Source organism: Podarcis filfolensis (assembly GCF_964270895.1).
Source record: "Podarcis filfolensis genome assembly, chromosome: 16".
Lineage (NCBI taxonomy): Eukaryota > Metazoa > Chordata > Lepidosauria > Squamata > Lacertidae > Podarcis > Podarcis filfolensis.
In genome coordinates this window covers 39,626,254-39,642,919 of record NC_139620.1, presented here as the reverse complement: position 1 = coordinate 39,642,919, position 16,666 = coordinate 39,626,254, and the positions used below count along the sequence as shown (strand labels likewise).

Below are 16,666 nucleotides of genomic sequence, written 5' to 3'. Positions count from 1 at the left end.
CCATGGCACGTTTAGCTGTTGTTGCGGTGTGTGTTTAAATATGAGACATTTATAGAAGGTGATTCGTGTATTAGAGAGTTTGCCTGGGGATCTGTTCCCAGTACTAGCCAGCAATATGTATCTGTGCCAGACAACATGAGCTCTTCTTAGGAGCATCAATGCATGAAAACCTGTCCGCCCTTCTCTCTCCCTCTTCTTTCCATCTTTCACAACCAGGCTGCAGCGGTGATGTTGGAGGACATGCCGGCGGGTGCTCAGATGCTTGTCAGCGCCACCTTTGCTGCCTTCGGACAGGGTGCTTTTGTGAACCGGACGGTGGGAGAAATCTTGTGGGGTTATGATGAGCCGCTCATCGACTTCCTGAACAGCATCAAGCCTGGCTTACTTCCCTTCAAAGGGAAATTTGGCTTGTTTGCTGAAGTAAGTAAAACCCTTGGGAGGGAGCTTGGGTCTCTGAACTTAGTGATGGAGGGGTGCGGTGGAAGTCATGAAGGGCAAGGCGGAAATGAGAAGGGATAGGTGCAACAGTTCTGTAGCAGATGCCAAGAGAGGCGTGGGAAGCTGCTCCAGATCAAACTATCTGCCTGCCCTGCCCAGCCTCAAAGAGAGCTCTCCCCAGTCACCTCCCAACTAATCCTTGCAAGCAGAGGTGTCAGGAATTTAAGGCAAAATATAATTGGGCACAGTTTCACGCCCATGGCAAAACAAAGTAGCTTAAGAGGAAGACTCCTTCCATGTACCAGCATTTGTAGGGCTTGCCAGTAACATGTAATTGAAGAATTGCTTTCTGAAGCAGTCCAGGGCAGTGTGTGCAAAAGTAAGGCCAGTTTTGCAAGACATCTCCAGATAAGGAATTTCTGGAAGGCAGGGTTTGCTCCTAGCTTAGGGTTACCAGAAGCTCCCAGTTCCCAGGGACAGTCCACGGATTTTCAAATCTGTCCCTGGGAAACATGGCAGCAGCAGCCTCAGCAGCCCGGAGCCAGCCTGGTAGCGCAGTTGGCTCTGGCTGGCTTCAGGAGCTGCTCGCTGGCGTGTCACAACACATCATATGGGGACTTCCGGCGAGGGAAAATGGCTGGCGCCATGGCAGCAAGCAGCTCCTGAAGCCAGCCAGAGCCAACTGCACTACCAGGCTGGCTCCAGGCTGCTGACTGCTGCTGCCGCCGCCACTGCCAAAGGGGAACCGGGGACAGTACAGATCTCCTGCCCCCTTCCCCCTTTGTTTCGACTGATCGGGGGAGGCTCGGGAGTCGCGACTGGCTGGCCGTTGCCCAGTTTTTAAAAAACTGTGTGCATTTATGTTTCACAGGGTGTGAAAGAAGGGCTTTGCACCTTTATACAATATGCATGTGTGCTTGGGCCCGGGGTCTTTTGCCTCACCATCCCTACTACTGACTCCCTGTTGCCACTCAGCTTCAAAAAAAAAGGGGGGGGAGGGAGTGTCCCGGGATTCATTGAAAAAAACCTGGTAACCATATCCTAGCTACTACGCCTTCTGTTGGCTGCTATGGTGGGTATCAGTGGCAACAATGCAGTGACTGGTTCAATGTTTCCGTCTAGGGTGTCTCGTACAGAATCAGACTTTTGGTGCATCCAGCTTAGCAGTGTTTCTTCCAGTTTCCTCAAAGTGGTGCCTGCCAGATGTTGGATAGCAGTTACCGTCCACCCCAGGCAGCATGGCCAACCTTGGGAAATGAGGTCAAAATGTCTAGAAGGCACCAGATTGGGGAAGGCTGCTCTGTTCACAGAGGCAACATCCAAACTGGAAGCTAGTGTGGCAGAGCAGCTAGAGTGTCGCGCTCATACCTTGGAGACTGGGTGACCTTGGGCCATTCGCCATATCTCAGCCTAACCTGGGTTAGAGGATTGTTGTGAGGGCAAAATGGAGAGGAAATGTGGAGTGTAAATGTAATGATAATGATACTGTCAAGGCCTAAGGTCAAGATCTCACCCAGCCCAGCAACCTGAAATCGTTTTTGCTGGTGGTGTCAGGGATTTGGAACATTATTCAAGGCTCTGAGGTGCAGCATATACTCTGCCTCTGAGCTATGGCCAACCTTCCTTGCAAACCCTTCTTAAGAGGGCAAGGTATGAAGTGGCCTTCCTCCCTGTTCTCTGCTCCCTGATTTCCCTAACCCCAACCCTTCTGAAAAGCACGTGAGCAAGGCATGTTAATAATATATCTTCTCTTCCACTGCAGTTCAATAATTCAAATACAGGGCTGTTCACGGTGTACACAGGCATGAAGAACATCAGCAGAGTCCATATGATAGATTCTTGGAATGGACTGAAAGAGGTAACGGCAAACTGCTCTCTTCGTGGAAACTCCTCTTCCATTTTCTCTCTTTAAAGGCAGACAGAATCAACCCATTCAGATCCTCCTATGCAGTCAAGATGTTTTGGCTCTGCTTTTGTCTTCCCAGTGCTGTTTGCTGCCCCATCAACTCAGAACAGAGTCTTCTTTTAATATGGAAGACTTGGCACAGCATAGGATTTGCCATGGATTCCGTCGTTTTTTTCCTTTTGTAATCTCACCTGCTCCCATCAGATAGGCTGAACCATGTGCATCACATGGTTGGGAATAAAAAACTTCCATGGAGACAGCTCTGATTCAGCCACAAGAAAAAGTTGAATTCTTCAGTTGCTGTAATCCAAGTTTGAGGAGCCTTTTTCACCCCGAGGGCCACATTCCCCTCTGGGAAGCCTTCCAGGGCCACATGGCAGTGACGGGCCGGGGCAGAAATGGAAGCTGCAACTTAAGCACATTCTTAACTTGTGGGCATTCAGCTTTACGTGCATGACCATCAATTAATTAATTAATTAAAAGATAGTGGATAGGTGGTGGAGTTCCAGGAGAAATGACTTTGGCAATCCCACCTGCCATTGAACCCAATGTGTTTTGACTATACAGTGGTACCTCGGGTTTCATACGCTTCAGGTTACATACGCTTCAGGTTACAGACTCCGCTAACCCAGAAATAGTCCTGTTTGTGTGTTCAGTGAGCCATGTGGCCAGGTAAGTGTCTCTCTTTTAAAGGCAGACAGAATCAACCCATTCAGATCCTCCTATGCAGTCAAGATGTTTTGGCCCATGTCAAATAATATATTTAAGTCCTTTGCACAATCTGAAAGGGGTTCCTTCCACACTGATAAGACTGCAGGTTCTTAAATGGATGCATTCAGCTCAGATAACTTGAGATTGTATCCAGAGTGGCTGCTTTAGTTTTACACAAGCTAAGAAAAAAAATCCTGTGCTCTTTTTTCTCCAGCTTTTGTATGGTACTTTTATTCAGAGACCTTTTGCTTCCTAGTGATTCAGACCTCGGAAGAGTTTCCTGGTACAGTTTGTGATTGGCAAGGAAAGTTTCGAGTCAAGTTGTGTAACTGAATTAAAGCAAAGATTGTGTGGCAGAAAGGTCTGGAGAATTCCTCCGGATTGGGCATGGGGAAGACGAGGCCACGGTTCGTAATGAAAGCCAGGCTTAACCTGTTTGGCAGGGAGGGTTTCTTGCTAGACTCAGCCCAGCTTCTGGTTATTCTTAGGGACCCATTTTCCCTCTAGGTGTCCTACTGGAACTCTGATCAATGCAACATGATCAATGGGACATCTGGACAGATCTGGCCTCCATTTATGACCCCTTCCTCACCTGTGGAATTGTACAGCCCTGATGCCTGCAGGTAAGCTTGAGAAGAAGTCCCTGCTTGCCCAGCAGGGACAGTGCAGACGCCTCCAGGTATTGCTGGACTCCACATCAGCTCCAGCCAGCAAAGCCAGGCCTTGGAGATTATGGGAGCTGTTGTCCACAAATACCTGGAAAGCCACAGGATTCCCCCCCCCCCCCAGTTCTAAACTGGAAGCATAGGAATCTGCATTCTATCCTGAGCTCAGTAGATAGACTTGTCAAGAGGACAGGCCATGACTCAGTGGGAGAGCATCTGCTATGCATGCAGAAGGCCCCACATTCAATCCCCGGCATCTCTTGGTAGGCCTGGAAAAGACCCAGCCTGGAGACCCACTCCAAGCCAGTGCAGGCACATTGCAGTGTTTCTCAGATGACAGAGACCAAAGCTTGCTTATTTTTTTGCAGGGGCCTGACACTCCCTTGCACCCACCTCTAGTCTGCTTGAGTTTCATCCTCCATCTCTGTATTATATTTTATAATCTCTCACACACACCCCACTTTCCAGCTTTTAGAAGAAGCAGTGCAGAGGCTGACTTGAGGCTTCTGGTGCAAGATCCCTGCCTCTGGCTTGTTTAGAATATATATCCTGATCAGGGCTGGCTCGAGACATTTTGCTGCTGTAGTTAAAATGCCCTGCTGCTGCCCTGCTGCTGCTGCCCCCAGCCCCCAGCGTGCCCTCGCTGCCACAAGCCTTGTCATCACAACTGTACCCTCACCTGCAGCCGCACCTGTGCTGCTACCATGACGCAGCAGCAGTGGCAAGGGCAACAGCACTGTGTTGGCAGCATGGTGGGGATTGGATTCACCATCTGAGGCAAATGGCTTCACCTTGCCTCACCCACTGGCTGCCCCAATCCTGATGTACATTTACAGCTCTGGGCACTGGGTGAATACATACATAATTGCAGAACTTGACACTCTCCAAAAAGGCAGAAAGTGATTAAAAACTTGCCTTGAATCATCCACAAATGGGCTTTAGGCCTGTCAGCAGCTGCCCATGGGAAAAGTTGGCTAAGTCCGAGTCTCTGCTGGGAAGCGGAGGCATGGAAACATCTCCTGGCTGAAATATGAGGTCGGCATGTTCTTTCAGGGTTTGCTTTTTGGGAGGAAATCCTTTGATGAGGCTGTAGTCTCACACAGGAGAAGGTACAGTGCCTGTTCCTACCTGGCAGCGTCCCTCTTGCAGCTGCACTCCGAAAAGGCTGCTCCCGTGTGAACGGTTGAATCAGGTGCGGTCCGTTGAGGATGTTGAAACTGGATTCTTGGTATTCCCAGTGGCCTATTGGGGGCTGCTCTGTATGGGACGGGCCAACATCCTAGAAGCTAGGTTGGCTGTCTCTACAAAAATAAATGACTCAGCGTTCTAGCTTGTTTACAGGCACAGTTCAAAGTACTGTTTTTGTAGTTTTTTGCTCTCTTTATTTTTGAACATAAAGCACTTTATTTATTACATTCATTGCATTTATTTATATATTTATTATATGATTATTTATTCTCTTCCCATTTGTCTGATTCTTTAGAGTTTACATCACTAATACCAAAACATCTAACATGAAGCAAGAGGGGAGAAATGGTGTGTGTGTGTGTGTGTGTGTGTGTGTGTGTGTCAGACAAAACAAGAATTTGTTAGTTCTGCCCGCATTGGCTTTGGCTCCACTTCCTGTGAGCTTCTCTGACCCCCAGAGTCCAAATCCTACCAGTCCAAATGGGCACCAGACACCATGACTCACTTCTGTTCAAAAGTGGCCAGATAGATAGTTCTAGAAAGCTTAGAAGGTGTACAAAGGGACCCCAGTTTCAGCAGATGCTGTAGTGGGCCTCAGCGTGTTCAACTTTCATCTCTGAAGTATGTCTTCTGGTGCTTGGATGCCCCTCATCTCTTGAAACCTCTGTTTTCAGGTCCATTAAATTAAACTACAGTAGATCCGGAGACTTCAAGGGAATACCAACGCTACGTTACGTGGCTCCAAAGAACTTGTTTGACAATGGTACAGACTATCCTCCCAACGAAGGCTTCTGTCCGTGCCGCCAGTCTGGAATCCAGAATGTCAGCAGCTGTCGATTAAGTACGTCTAAAAAGTATTTTGGTCCCCGCCCCCAGCAGTCATCCGCGTTGTCCAATTTGTTGGGTTGGGGGGCTAGAAGTGTTTAGACATCTCTTTCATTGTTCTGTTGCTGTTTGTTTTGCAGGAAAATCTGGTACTATAACCCAACCTTTGCTAGCCTGGTTCCCACCAGGTGTTTGGGGGATTCCAACTCCCACCAGCCCTTTCTAGTATGGCCAGCAGTCAGGGATGATGGGAGTTGTAGTCCAGCAACAGCTGGAGGGTGCTAGGTTGGGAGACAGCTGCCATAGCCTCTCATATGAACGTGGAAAGCCTGCCTGATGTGGAATCGGAAGCATTGCCAAGCTAGCTCAGAGTTCGTTTTGCCCGTTCATCTCGGCCAGACTCCTTTTCTAGCCCTCCTGCCCTAGATTTCTTAAGTGGGGTTGCCAGGGTTTGAACCCCTAACATTTTGTATATAATTTATTTCCCAAGATTTGGTTGCAATAAAATCCCCAGAGCAGTTTACAAAAGCCAAGTGAGTGCAACAGCAGCTTCCTGTAAGATGAAAACTTGGATCGTTCCTCTGTCTTACAAAATGCTCAATATCACAAACTGTTATGGGAGAGAACAATGGCAATGCTGTTCTCTGTGGGGATTGTGTAATACGTAAAATGCTGTTGGGCAGACTTCATTGTGCAGGCATGTTCTCTCAGTGTCGTATAATTGTTAGCACCTCTTGGGAACATACAGGCTCAGAGGCTGACTTTGGGCTACTCACTTTCTCAGCCTAACTCACCTCCATGGGGCTGTTAAAATAAAATGCAGTGGAAGAAGCCATATTTGCCACCATGAATGCCTTGGAGGAAGGGCAGGATATAAGAAGAGCCTGCTGGGCCAGGCCAATGTCACATCTAATCCAGCATTCTGTTCTCAGAGTGGCCAGTAACAGAATCATAGAGTTGGAAGAGACCCCAGGGGTCATCTAGTCCAACCCCCTGCAATGCAGGAATCTCAACTAAAGCATCCATGACCAGTGGCCATCCAACCTCTGCTTAAAAACTTTCAAGAAAGGAGAGTCCACAACCCCCTGAGGGAATCCGTTCCACTGTGAAACAGCTCCTACTGTCAGAAAGTTCTTTGTGATGTTTATTTGTAACTTGAATCCAGTGATTTGAATCCTACCCTCTGAAGCAAAAAAAACAAGCTTGCTGCATCTTCCATCTGACACCCATTCAGATATTTGAAGATGGCTGTCATATCTCCTCTCAGTCTCCTCCTTACCCAGGCTAAACATACCCAATTCCCTCAACTGTTACTCTTGAGACCATTTATCATCTTGGTTGCCCTCCTTTGCACACATTCCAGCTTGTCAATATCCTCTTTGGATTGTGGTGCCCAGAATTGGACAAATGACTCCAAGTGTAGTCTGACCAAGGCAGAATAAAGTGGTACTATGTCTTCCCTTGATCTGGACACTAGACTTCTGTTGATGCAGCCTAGAACAGCATTAGCTATCAGATGCCTATAGAAATAATCTCCCCACTTGAGCCTCCCACCAGCCACTGGCCCTCAGAGGCATTCGGCCTCCAACAGTTGAGTTAGTCATCATAGCCAGCTAGCTAGTCCTCCTTTTAAGCCATCAAACTTGGTGGCCATCTCTGCTTCTTGTGGGAGCAGTCTCGTGAGAAAAGGCAGTGGCTGAGTGCCAGAGCATCTGCTTTCCATGCAGATGGCCCCACATTCAGTCCACAGTGCCTTGAGGCAGAGCTAGGAATGTCCCCTGCCTGAAACCCTGGAGAACCTCTGCCAGTCTGTGGTAGACTGTTCTGAACTAGATGGATGACCTCGGGTCTGACCCCGTGTATGTCAGAATGAGGTTTCCAGGGGCCAAGAGTGTCTTCTGTTGGCACTTTTGCCTTAGCTAGCAGAAGGAAAATACATTTCTCATTTGCACAATTCATACTGGTAGCCTAATCTGGATGGTGGGTTTTTTGTGTTTGTGTGTTCATGGATCTTTGGTTAACTTGTGTAATCAGTGGCTTTCCATTCACAGCCTCTCTCTTGGAAATGTGTTAATATCACCCATTATTTACCCTAATCTGTAATGCTCTTCAGAATTAGGATAAGTATTTTCAAGCTGCCGTTAAGAAGTGGCCCAGTCCAGCTGTGTTAGGTGCCAAGTTGGTTAAAGAGTATGTAATACAGAGACCCCTGTAGTATGTGGGATTCTGAAATTTGTGGCTTTACAGTTTCATGACTGATGTATAGGTGTGCAAAGAATGTGTTTTTTCAGCTGTTGAGTCTTGGTCCTCACTCATGCTTCAGGTGAATCGTTTCCTTTTAAGCAAATGTGCTGCTTGCATTTTTTATTTGCTTATACATTTATTTTCCTTAAAAATGGGGGCATGGGAGGGGGCTGCTCCAGGAATTGGTAATAAAGTTGCTGTCCACAGCCAGCTTTTGCTTCATCCTTGGAAAACCAGCCCCAGCTCAGCCCCAGGGAGGAAAAGCTGCAATCTATATTGAATGCAAGGGCTATATTGAATGCTGTGGGTTAAACCACAGAGCCTAGGGCTTGCCGATCAGAAGGTCAGCGGTTCGAATCCCCGCGACGGGGTGAGCTCCCGTTGCTCGGTCCCTGCTCCTGCCAACCTGGCAGTTCGAAAGCACGTCAAAGTGCAAGTAGATAAAGAGGTATTGCTTCGGCGAAAAGTAAACGGCGTTTCCGTGCGCTGCTCTGGTTCGCCAGAAGCGGCTTAGTCATGCTGGCCACATGACCCGGAAGGTGTACGCCGGCTCCCTCGGCCAATAAAGCGAGACGAGCGCCGCAACTCCAGAGTTGGTCACAACTGGACCTGATGGTCAGGGGCCCCTTTACCTTTATATTGAATGCAGTGAAGGCTGTTGCCTCTGGGAAGCCTACAGGCAGAACGCAGGGGCACCAGATGGCCCTGCTGTGAAAACAGTTTGCTGGACTGGAATTTACCTTTGGTGTGAACCCACAGGGCTGCTCCTACATTTTATGTTGTCTTCCTGAAGGCCCCCACTGCTCTAAAAACATAGTCTCTCTGTATTTGCGCTCCAAATATGATTTTTGGCACTTTTTTGCTGTGATCAAGGCTTGCATTTGGCACAGAAGATGCTATTCACAGTAATGTCTGATTACATGTTTGTTTGTCTGCAAAAGCATATTTTTCCCCCACCCACTGGCGCGTCACACAATCTCCGCCCTGCAGCTTTGCATGCAGAAGATCAATTGTTGTGGTTGTTTTTTTAAGTGACGTTTCTAATCTTCATGATCATAAAGGGTGTGAAATACTGTTCATTGTGTCAAGTTCCTGGCTGAAATATTCCAAAGGCTTAAAAATAAAAAAAAAAATTACAGGATCAGGGATGAGTACAGGTAGCGAGATGATTTTATGCCTCAAAGAGCTTTGTTTTGATCTCCTTGTCTTTGCTTCTTCTTTTTTAGATGCACCAGTATTCATGTCCCACCCACACTTCCTGAATGCTGACCCAGAACTGTTAGAGACAGTGGATGGCTTGCATCCCAGCGAAGAGAAGCACGGGCTTTTTGTGGATCTGCACTCAGTGAGTGAACCATTCATCCACTAACTCTGGTGCTTTCTTGCGTGTTTAGTGGGCGTCACTGTGGTGATCGAACCGGGTGGGGGGGGGCTGGCTTACAAGGTTAGAGAACAAGCAAGTCAGAGGAGGCATGATAGAGGTGTATAAAATGATGTACGATGTGGAGAAGGTGGACAGAGGGAAGTTTTTCTCCCTCTCTCATTTTACTAGAACTAGATTGGGCTTGTGAAATGACACTTGCAAACCCTACTGTATTTAATGTTATCAGGCTCTTAGATGTAAGTCTTCTGGTTGCCTCTTGATTACAGTAATATTTTATCAGCACAATGAGGACCCTTATCTGTGACCCACAAATATGGCCTGTTGAATGGAAGAGTAGATTGCATCACTTTAGATTATGGGGAGGCGAGGAGGGATAGCATGCTTTTAATGCACCATCATGTTAAACATAATGGTCTGTAAGTAGAAAATTAGCAGCGTTGGTGGGGGTGAGGAATTCTAGCCTGACTTGCTTCCTGCAGTTCTAGTTTTCTACATGCAAGGAGGGAGCGCAGTGTTCACGTTTTCAAATGTCCCCGTATGCAGTGATACAGTCCATTTACCATCACATTGTGCTCCATGGGTGGACCAGGGTTATTTTTATGATGATTATGGCTACCAGTACCACCCACCCTTCACCAGCAGGCAGGTTACAACAATTACAAATGGAAAAGTTGAAACAAATATGCTATTCCAATAGTCATGAACGTAACTTCTGTATTTTCTGTTCTTTTGAAATTGAACTGGGAAGTTACTCTTGGTACAAACCCAACAGCCTTCCCTTGATCTGTAGAAGGCAGTTTTACAATCTTGCCTGCTTGCACCTATATCTAATCTGCTTTGCGGCATATGGCTTGCCATGGATTCCATAGTACAAGGATATTCTTTATTATTGCACTGATTAAGGTAGCTTTAAAATCATAAATCAATTAGTGCAGTGATTTGTCTCAAATGGTGGGGGCCGGCTCTGTCTCCTTGTGGGAGTGTGGGCAGGACACCTGAAGGTGAGGCATGTGGAGATACGGGGTGGCGGAAGAAAGATCTGTGCCAGACAGAGCAAGAATTGCTTTCTTCCTCTTGGCAGAGGTTTGAACATTGCAGTCATCCAACCTGTAGCTTTCTTGGCATGTCCAGCTAAAACAAGTATGGAGAACCTTTGGTCCTTCAGATGTTGCTCAACTACAACTCCCATCACCCCTAGACATCGGCCATACTTCCTAGGGCATGTGTTTAGCAACACTTTGACAGCCAAAGGTTCTCTACTCTTGAGTTAAAGGAACGTCAGGTAGTGTCAGGGACTGGCTGGACCCTGATGAGTGGAGGCTGGATAAGGAGGAGAAAGGGGGTTGGAGACTGACTTGGAAGAAGGGATTGGAGACTGACTTGGGGGAGCTTGTAACAGCCAGGAGAAGAGAATCAAAGACAGGAGACGCCTCACTGGGTACACACCTAAGAATAGCTGAGGGACGAAGGATTGAGGGACGTACCTTGTCCTAACGTGTAAGTGTACTTTTGAGAATAAAGAGTTAATTCTTTCCTCTGGACCTTCGTTGGCTGACAGCACTATGGCAGGTAGTCCATCAGACTCAGGATTGCCTATGATGGGCAGGAGCTTTCAAAGGCACATGGATGGAGCACTTACGGCTTCCAGATGTTGTTGTACTCCACCTCTCCTCAGCCTCAGCCAACAATGCCAGAGGCCAGGGATGAGGGGAGTTGTAGTTCAGCAGCATCTGGAGAGTGGCAGGTTCCTGACACCTGGTGTACATGGTGCATGCAAAATGTGTATTTTGTTGTTGGACTCCATCTCCCATCAGTCCAAGGCATTATGGCCAAGCAGCAGGGATGATGGGAGTTGCAGCTGGAGTGTTGCTACGCCTGGAGGAACACAGCCTCCCCTTCCTGGGACTAATGGTGTAACTCAGCTTTGTCAATGTTACTTGGCAACCAAGGTGATAGCATTTTTAATTTCACCCAGTGTAGCAATAAGATGGTTAGGAGAGAACTGGAACAGTAAATGTGTAGATGAGAGATTACAGTTAAAAACAAACCAATAGAAAACCTCCTAAACATCTTCCTAAGTGGGGAAACAGTTGCAACACAAAATCTGTTATGCGCAACACAATTTTAAAAACAGAGAGAGAGAGACGACAATAGTTTTATTTAGTTTTATGAAACTAGCTTAAGTTATTTATTTAAATCATTTTTATGTTTTATTTTTATTAGTAACAGAACAATCGCAACACAAACACAGCTACATGTTGTACACACAATAATTACATCAGCCATCTCTCACTTCAAAAGAAACTAAAATGGCCTGAACACACAAATTCAAACAGAAGCAAAAAAACAAAAACAAACCAGCTTTCCTTTTGCCCAGCAGGTCACACGAGGCCGAAGAGTCTCTCCCAAAGGATCTGAGGATTAGGAGGTCTGGGCTCCTTTGGATTGCTTCACATTTCCAAAAAAACAACAACCCCAACCTCTAAGAAGTATATAATTTAGCTCAAAATATCAATTAGAACATCACCTTAGTTGGTTAGAACATGTTGTTGATAATTCCAGTGTTGCAGGTTCAATCCCGTCTGGGACAGCTGCGTATTCCTGTATGCAGGGGGTTGGACTAGATGATCCTCAGGTTCTCTTCTACCTCTACAATTCTGTGATACAGTAAAGACCCACATTTAAAGCAACATAATTAATAGAAGAACAAAGGAGTATTTTAAACATAAAAAAGAAAAAGAGATTACCAGTTAAAAAAAATACAATATAAAAATTCCACATAAAAAGAAAGTAACACAAAGAAATGACAATGTTACTGGTGGTTACAGCGTTGAACCCATGACCTGCAGGACCAGGGTTCAAATCCCCACTCAGCCCTGAAGATCACTGGATGGCCCTGGGCCTCTCAATATCACTCAGCCTAGCCTACCTCACAGGGTTGTTGAGGATAAAATGGGGAGGGTAAGAATTGTGTTTGCCCCCGAGCTCTCTAGAGGCAAGGGGGAGCATAAACATTGCAATAAATAAATGAAAGTGCAATATACCCGGACTCATAATTTGATATTGCATTAGACCATCTCAGGCATGTTGGATCTTGAGAAGAATGGTGCTTTATTCAGCAAACATTGTCTCCAGTTTTACATAACTAGATTTTTACTTTCCTTCTTTTACTCTAAGACCCATCTGCACTATACATTTTAATGTAGTCTCATACGTGGTTGTCCCCGCAACGCAGAATCCTGGAAACTGTAGAGGGTACGGAGAGCTGTTAGGAGGCCCCCATTCCCCGCACAGAGCGACAATTCTCAGAGTAATTGAACAATCAATCCCTCTTGCTAGTGAACTCTTTTGGCAGAAGCCATGGCTGTTTAAAGTGGTATGATACTGCTTTAAATGTATAGTTTTGTCATAACTGCATATTCAGAGAGCTATAGCAGGTCTCTGGTGGAACTACATTAAGCCTAATCTTTGAGCTTTTACACTGGACTAATATAATAATATAGATTAAAGGAAAGATTATTTTTAACATGCTTCTGATAAGTTGTTTGATTTAAAAAAACACACTAAATTACCTTATTTATTACACTTTGCACCCCAAGGCACTTGAGATAGCATTTTTGTCTCGTAACAATTGTTACCTCATAGTTGCAGAAAAGCAGGGTATTTTGTATGGTTAAGTGTTTGACTAGGATCTGGAAAAGCCAGGTTCAAATCCTGTTACACAAAGCTCACTGAGTAACTGACCAAAGACCACCAACACTCAGCCTGACCTACTTCACAGGGTGGTTGTGAGGACAAAATGAAGGAATTGGGGGTGGCCATGGACTCTTCCTTCAGTTCCTTGGAGGAAAGGCAGGATATAATGTAGTTTGGAAAGCTTCACAGTACAAATACATTATTACAGCAATATGCCTCATCACAGTAAAACATGGCAAGTGGGCTTAAGCCAAGTGAGGCCGTGAGCCATCTTTTGCAATACAGTATCGTCTCATTGGGCAGTGAGTGGTCCTCCATGGCCTCAAGCCAGGGCTATTTCCCATCCCCTCTACCTGGAGGGGGCTAAGCTGTGGCCTTCCAGATACTGTTGGGATTCCAACTTCCACCAGCCCTGGGACAGCCCACCCGTGAGGCACCCTGCTTGTTCCCGGGGCAGATCTTCACTCACCCCTTCTTCCCTGGCGGGGAAGGGGACGCCATTTTGTAGTTCACCTCAGGTTCCAAAATGCCATGGGCCGGCCCTGCACCAGCCCCAATGCACATGGCCAATGGTAAGGGCTATTTCCTGGGCCTTCTGCACTCCGAGCATGTGCTAGTCTAAAATGGCAGGTTTGTGTTCTTTGTCAGGTTAGAAAGACCAGGGGTGGTGACAGTGGAGTAAGTTGTATTTTTATGTGTATTTCAAACAAATACATAATTTTGTATGTCCCTTTATATTCTTTTGTTCTACCCCAAAGGGATTTCCCTAAAGGGATACAATTGTAAAAAATAGCTAACTTAGAACAAGGATATAACATTAACTATACAACAGCATAAAAGCAGCCAGGGCCAGCCCTGGCATTAGACAGAGGGAAGCAGTTGCCTCAAGCAGCTGGTTTTCGAATTCCAGAGGGGCAGTAAATTACGTATAAGTTAATGGACTGCTGTATTTTACTGCCAAGGACAGGCACTTCACAGGATTGTCTGCTTCAGATCCCAAAATAATTAGGCAGGCCTGCAGAGGGACATCCCTTTTGCTGTTCCACCTCAGGCAGCATGATATATTGGGCCCTAAATGAGGGTATTTCAAGCCAGAGCTGGACAAGTTGACAGCTCTTTATTTGAAAGAATATCGAAACCTGGACAAGGAAGAACATTTCCACCCGGCACATTACAGAGATTTAATAATGGCCACAGACTTGGACAACTTTAGAAGGGGGTTGGACAAACTCCTGGAAGATAAGGCTTTCAGGGGATTCTAGCTACAGTGACGGTTCACTGGTGTCTGTGGTGGTATCCTTCTGGATACCAGTTGAGACAGATGTGGAAGGCAGTTAATAAGCAACAAAGAAAAGTAGTAGTTGCTGGGGAGCGCAATGAGGAGAGTGCTGTTGCTCTCTTGGCCTGCTTTGGGGCTTCACTCAGTTGGGAGAGCATGAGACTCTTCAGGGTCGTGGGTTTGAGCCCCACGTTGGGCAAAAGATTCCTGCATTGCAGGGGGTTGGACTAGATGACCCTCATGGTCCCTCCAGACTCTACAGTTCTATGATTCTATGAATTGTCGGTGCCTGGCATCTGGTTGGCTGCTGTGAGAATGGAATGCTGGAAGGGGAGCAGGGGACTTTGGTCTGATTCAGCCTGACCCATAGTGTTCTTTGGTTATCTTGTGTCAAGATAACAAAAAAACCCTCTGGTGAATGACCTGTGTTTTCTTTGCCCCTTACAAATTGTGACAATTTGCTATGCAGCAGGCAAAAACCAAATGGCACCAGCCAATCAGCCAAATGGACAAAATTCCTACCGGGCCCCTGCCCCCAAAGCAGATGATCTCATGACAGGCAATCGCAAGGTCAAGTGAACAACCCTGAACATAGGGAGGGAGGGTGGGTGATCCGATGCGTGCAGTGAAAAGAGGAAGCTCAGTGCTGCGTGCAGGGTATTTAAAAGCTATGGCTGTCAATCTCAAAATGGCAACATATAAATCTCCCCAGCAACAGATAGAACTCAATTGTAATGGTGGCTAACATTCTTTTCCCGCCCAGCAACAGTGGGGTGTCTTGTTAGCCCCCACTGCAACATGTGCTCTCCATGAAGGAGAACACGCTTTATCAAACTGCCATTATAAAAATTGATTGTGAAACCACACCTGGAACACTGTGTACCATTCTGGTTGCCCCACCTCAAAAGGAAAATGGCCCAAGGCATGTTGGCTAAGGTATGCTAAGTGTGCTGCAATATTTCAGTTAAATAAAAGCCCTGATGGAGTCAGAGGGGCTGCCTTTGGGAGAGGCTTCTTGTCATAGATGAGTCACTGATCACTCTTCTCTTTAAGAAGGCAGATCTGCAAAGCAGCTCAGGTAGAAATGCCAGCACTAGCTTCCTCCTGACAGCAGGTAATTCTTATACCTGGACAGAAGTGGGAGTGTGAAGAGTTATGGGAGTCCATCAAGGATCAACGAGTAGATGTCTAGATGTTTTTTGCAGTAGGCTGGCAAAGGTTTCAGACTTGCTCTTAGCTCTAAGAGACCCACCAAGTGGTCTGTCCCTATTTTCCAGGGATAGTCCCGGATTTACAGAAGCCTTCCCGGTTTCTGATTTGATCCTGGAATGGTTTTTGCTTAGGACATCTATTTTCATCGGAGAAATGTAGGAGGGTATGCATAGCTCACCTTGTACTAATTTCTTCTCTCTCTTCCTCATTGTTCCATACCTGTAGAATAGGAATATTAATAGGTTGTCTTTGATCAGTTCTTTATGACAGTTTTTGTATTTACATCCTTAATCTGTACTTAATCAGAATTAGCTTTGGGCTTTGTTATGCAGGTCATTTCAGTGGCCTGGTTAGGACACTGAACTGAGCCATGGTTTGTTTTATACCATGGCTTAATTGTGAATGTGCCTCCACCACCCCCAAGCGTTTGTGTAGCTTATGTGCGGTTTGTTGTGCAAACCTGAGTAGTATGAAACAACACATGAACACTAAGCCTGAAAAAAGCCGAGCTTAGGTCTTAGCTCATCGGTTGTAGCCTGTCTGAAACAAACCATGATTTGGGGTTACATGACAAACCAGGTTATATACGTGGTACCTGAGAAGGGTTGGAAGATGGAGAGGGGAAGAAGCATGTTCACAGTGAAGTCATGGTTTGGCTTAGCATGTCACATGAACAAGGCTGTTGTGTGACTCCTGGAGTCCATCTGGCAACTGACTCTACCCCTTCTGCCATCTTTCTGGCTTGTCCTCCAGGCTGCCATTTTGCACCTGGCGAGTTGGTGGCCCTTGGGGTTCTAGCTGAGAAAAACACCATGCAAATCCCAGAAGCCTTTGGGAAATTTGCTCACCCATGGAGGTAATGAGGTGCATCCAACTGAGTTTTCTTTGGAGTAGACCCATTGCAATTAACAAACTGGTTAGTCATGGTCCTTAGTTTCAGTGGGGCTCCTCAGAGTGGGACTAACATTTTGCACAACCCACTGGCTTCATTGCAAACCCTCTAGCTTTTGCAAGCCACAGTCATGGTGATGGGCCACAGGTGAGCATCATTGTAACATCAGGAGCACCTCCCTTGACATGCTGGATTTTCTTATCTTTATGAGTGCTGGAATCTAAGG

At 46.4% G+C, this 16,666-nt stretch overlaps 1 protein-coding gene across 4 annotated transcripts in view; it reads left to right on the top strand.

Moving 5' to 3' along the window:
• SCARB1 (scavenger receptor class B member 1) overlaps positions 1-16,666 on the top strand; it is a 52,376-nt gene that overhangs the window by 19,660 nt on the left and 16,050 nt on the right. For all 4 annotated transcript variants that reach the window (XM_083590284.1, XM_083590283.1, XM_083590285.1 and 1 more), the window contains exons 4-8: positions 217-420; positions 2,201-2,296; positions 3,563-3,678; positions 5,583-5,749; positions 9,204-9,322. In XM_083590284.1, coding sequence (XP_083446410.1) covers positions 217-420; positions 2,201-2,296; positions 3,563-3,678; positions 5,583-5,749; positions 9,204-9,322 — 702 coding nt within the window. The remainder of the gene's footprint in view (positions 1-216; positions 421-2,200; positions 2,297-3,562; positions 3,679-5,582; positions 5,750-9,203; positions 9,323-16,666) is intronic.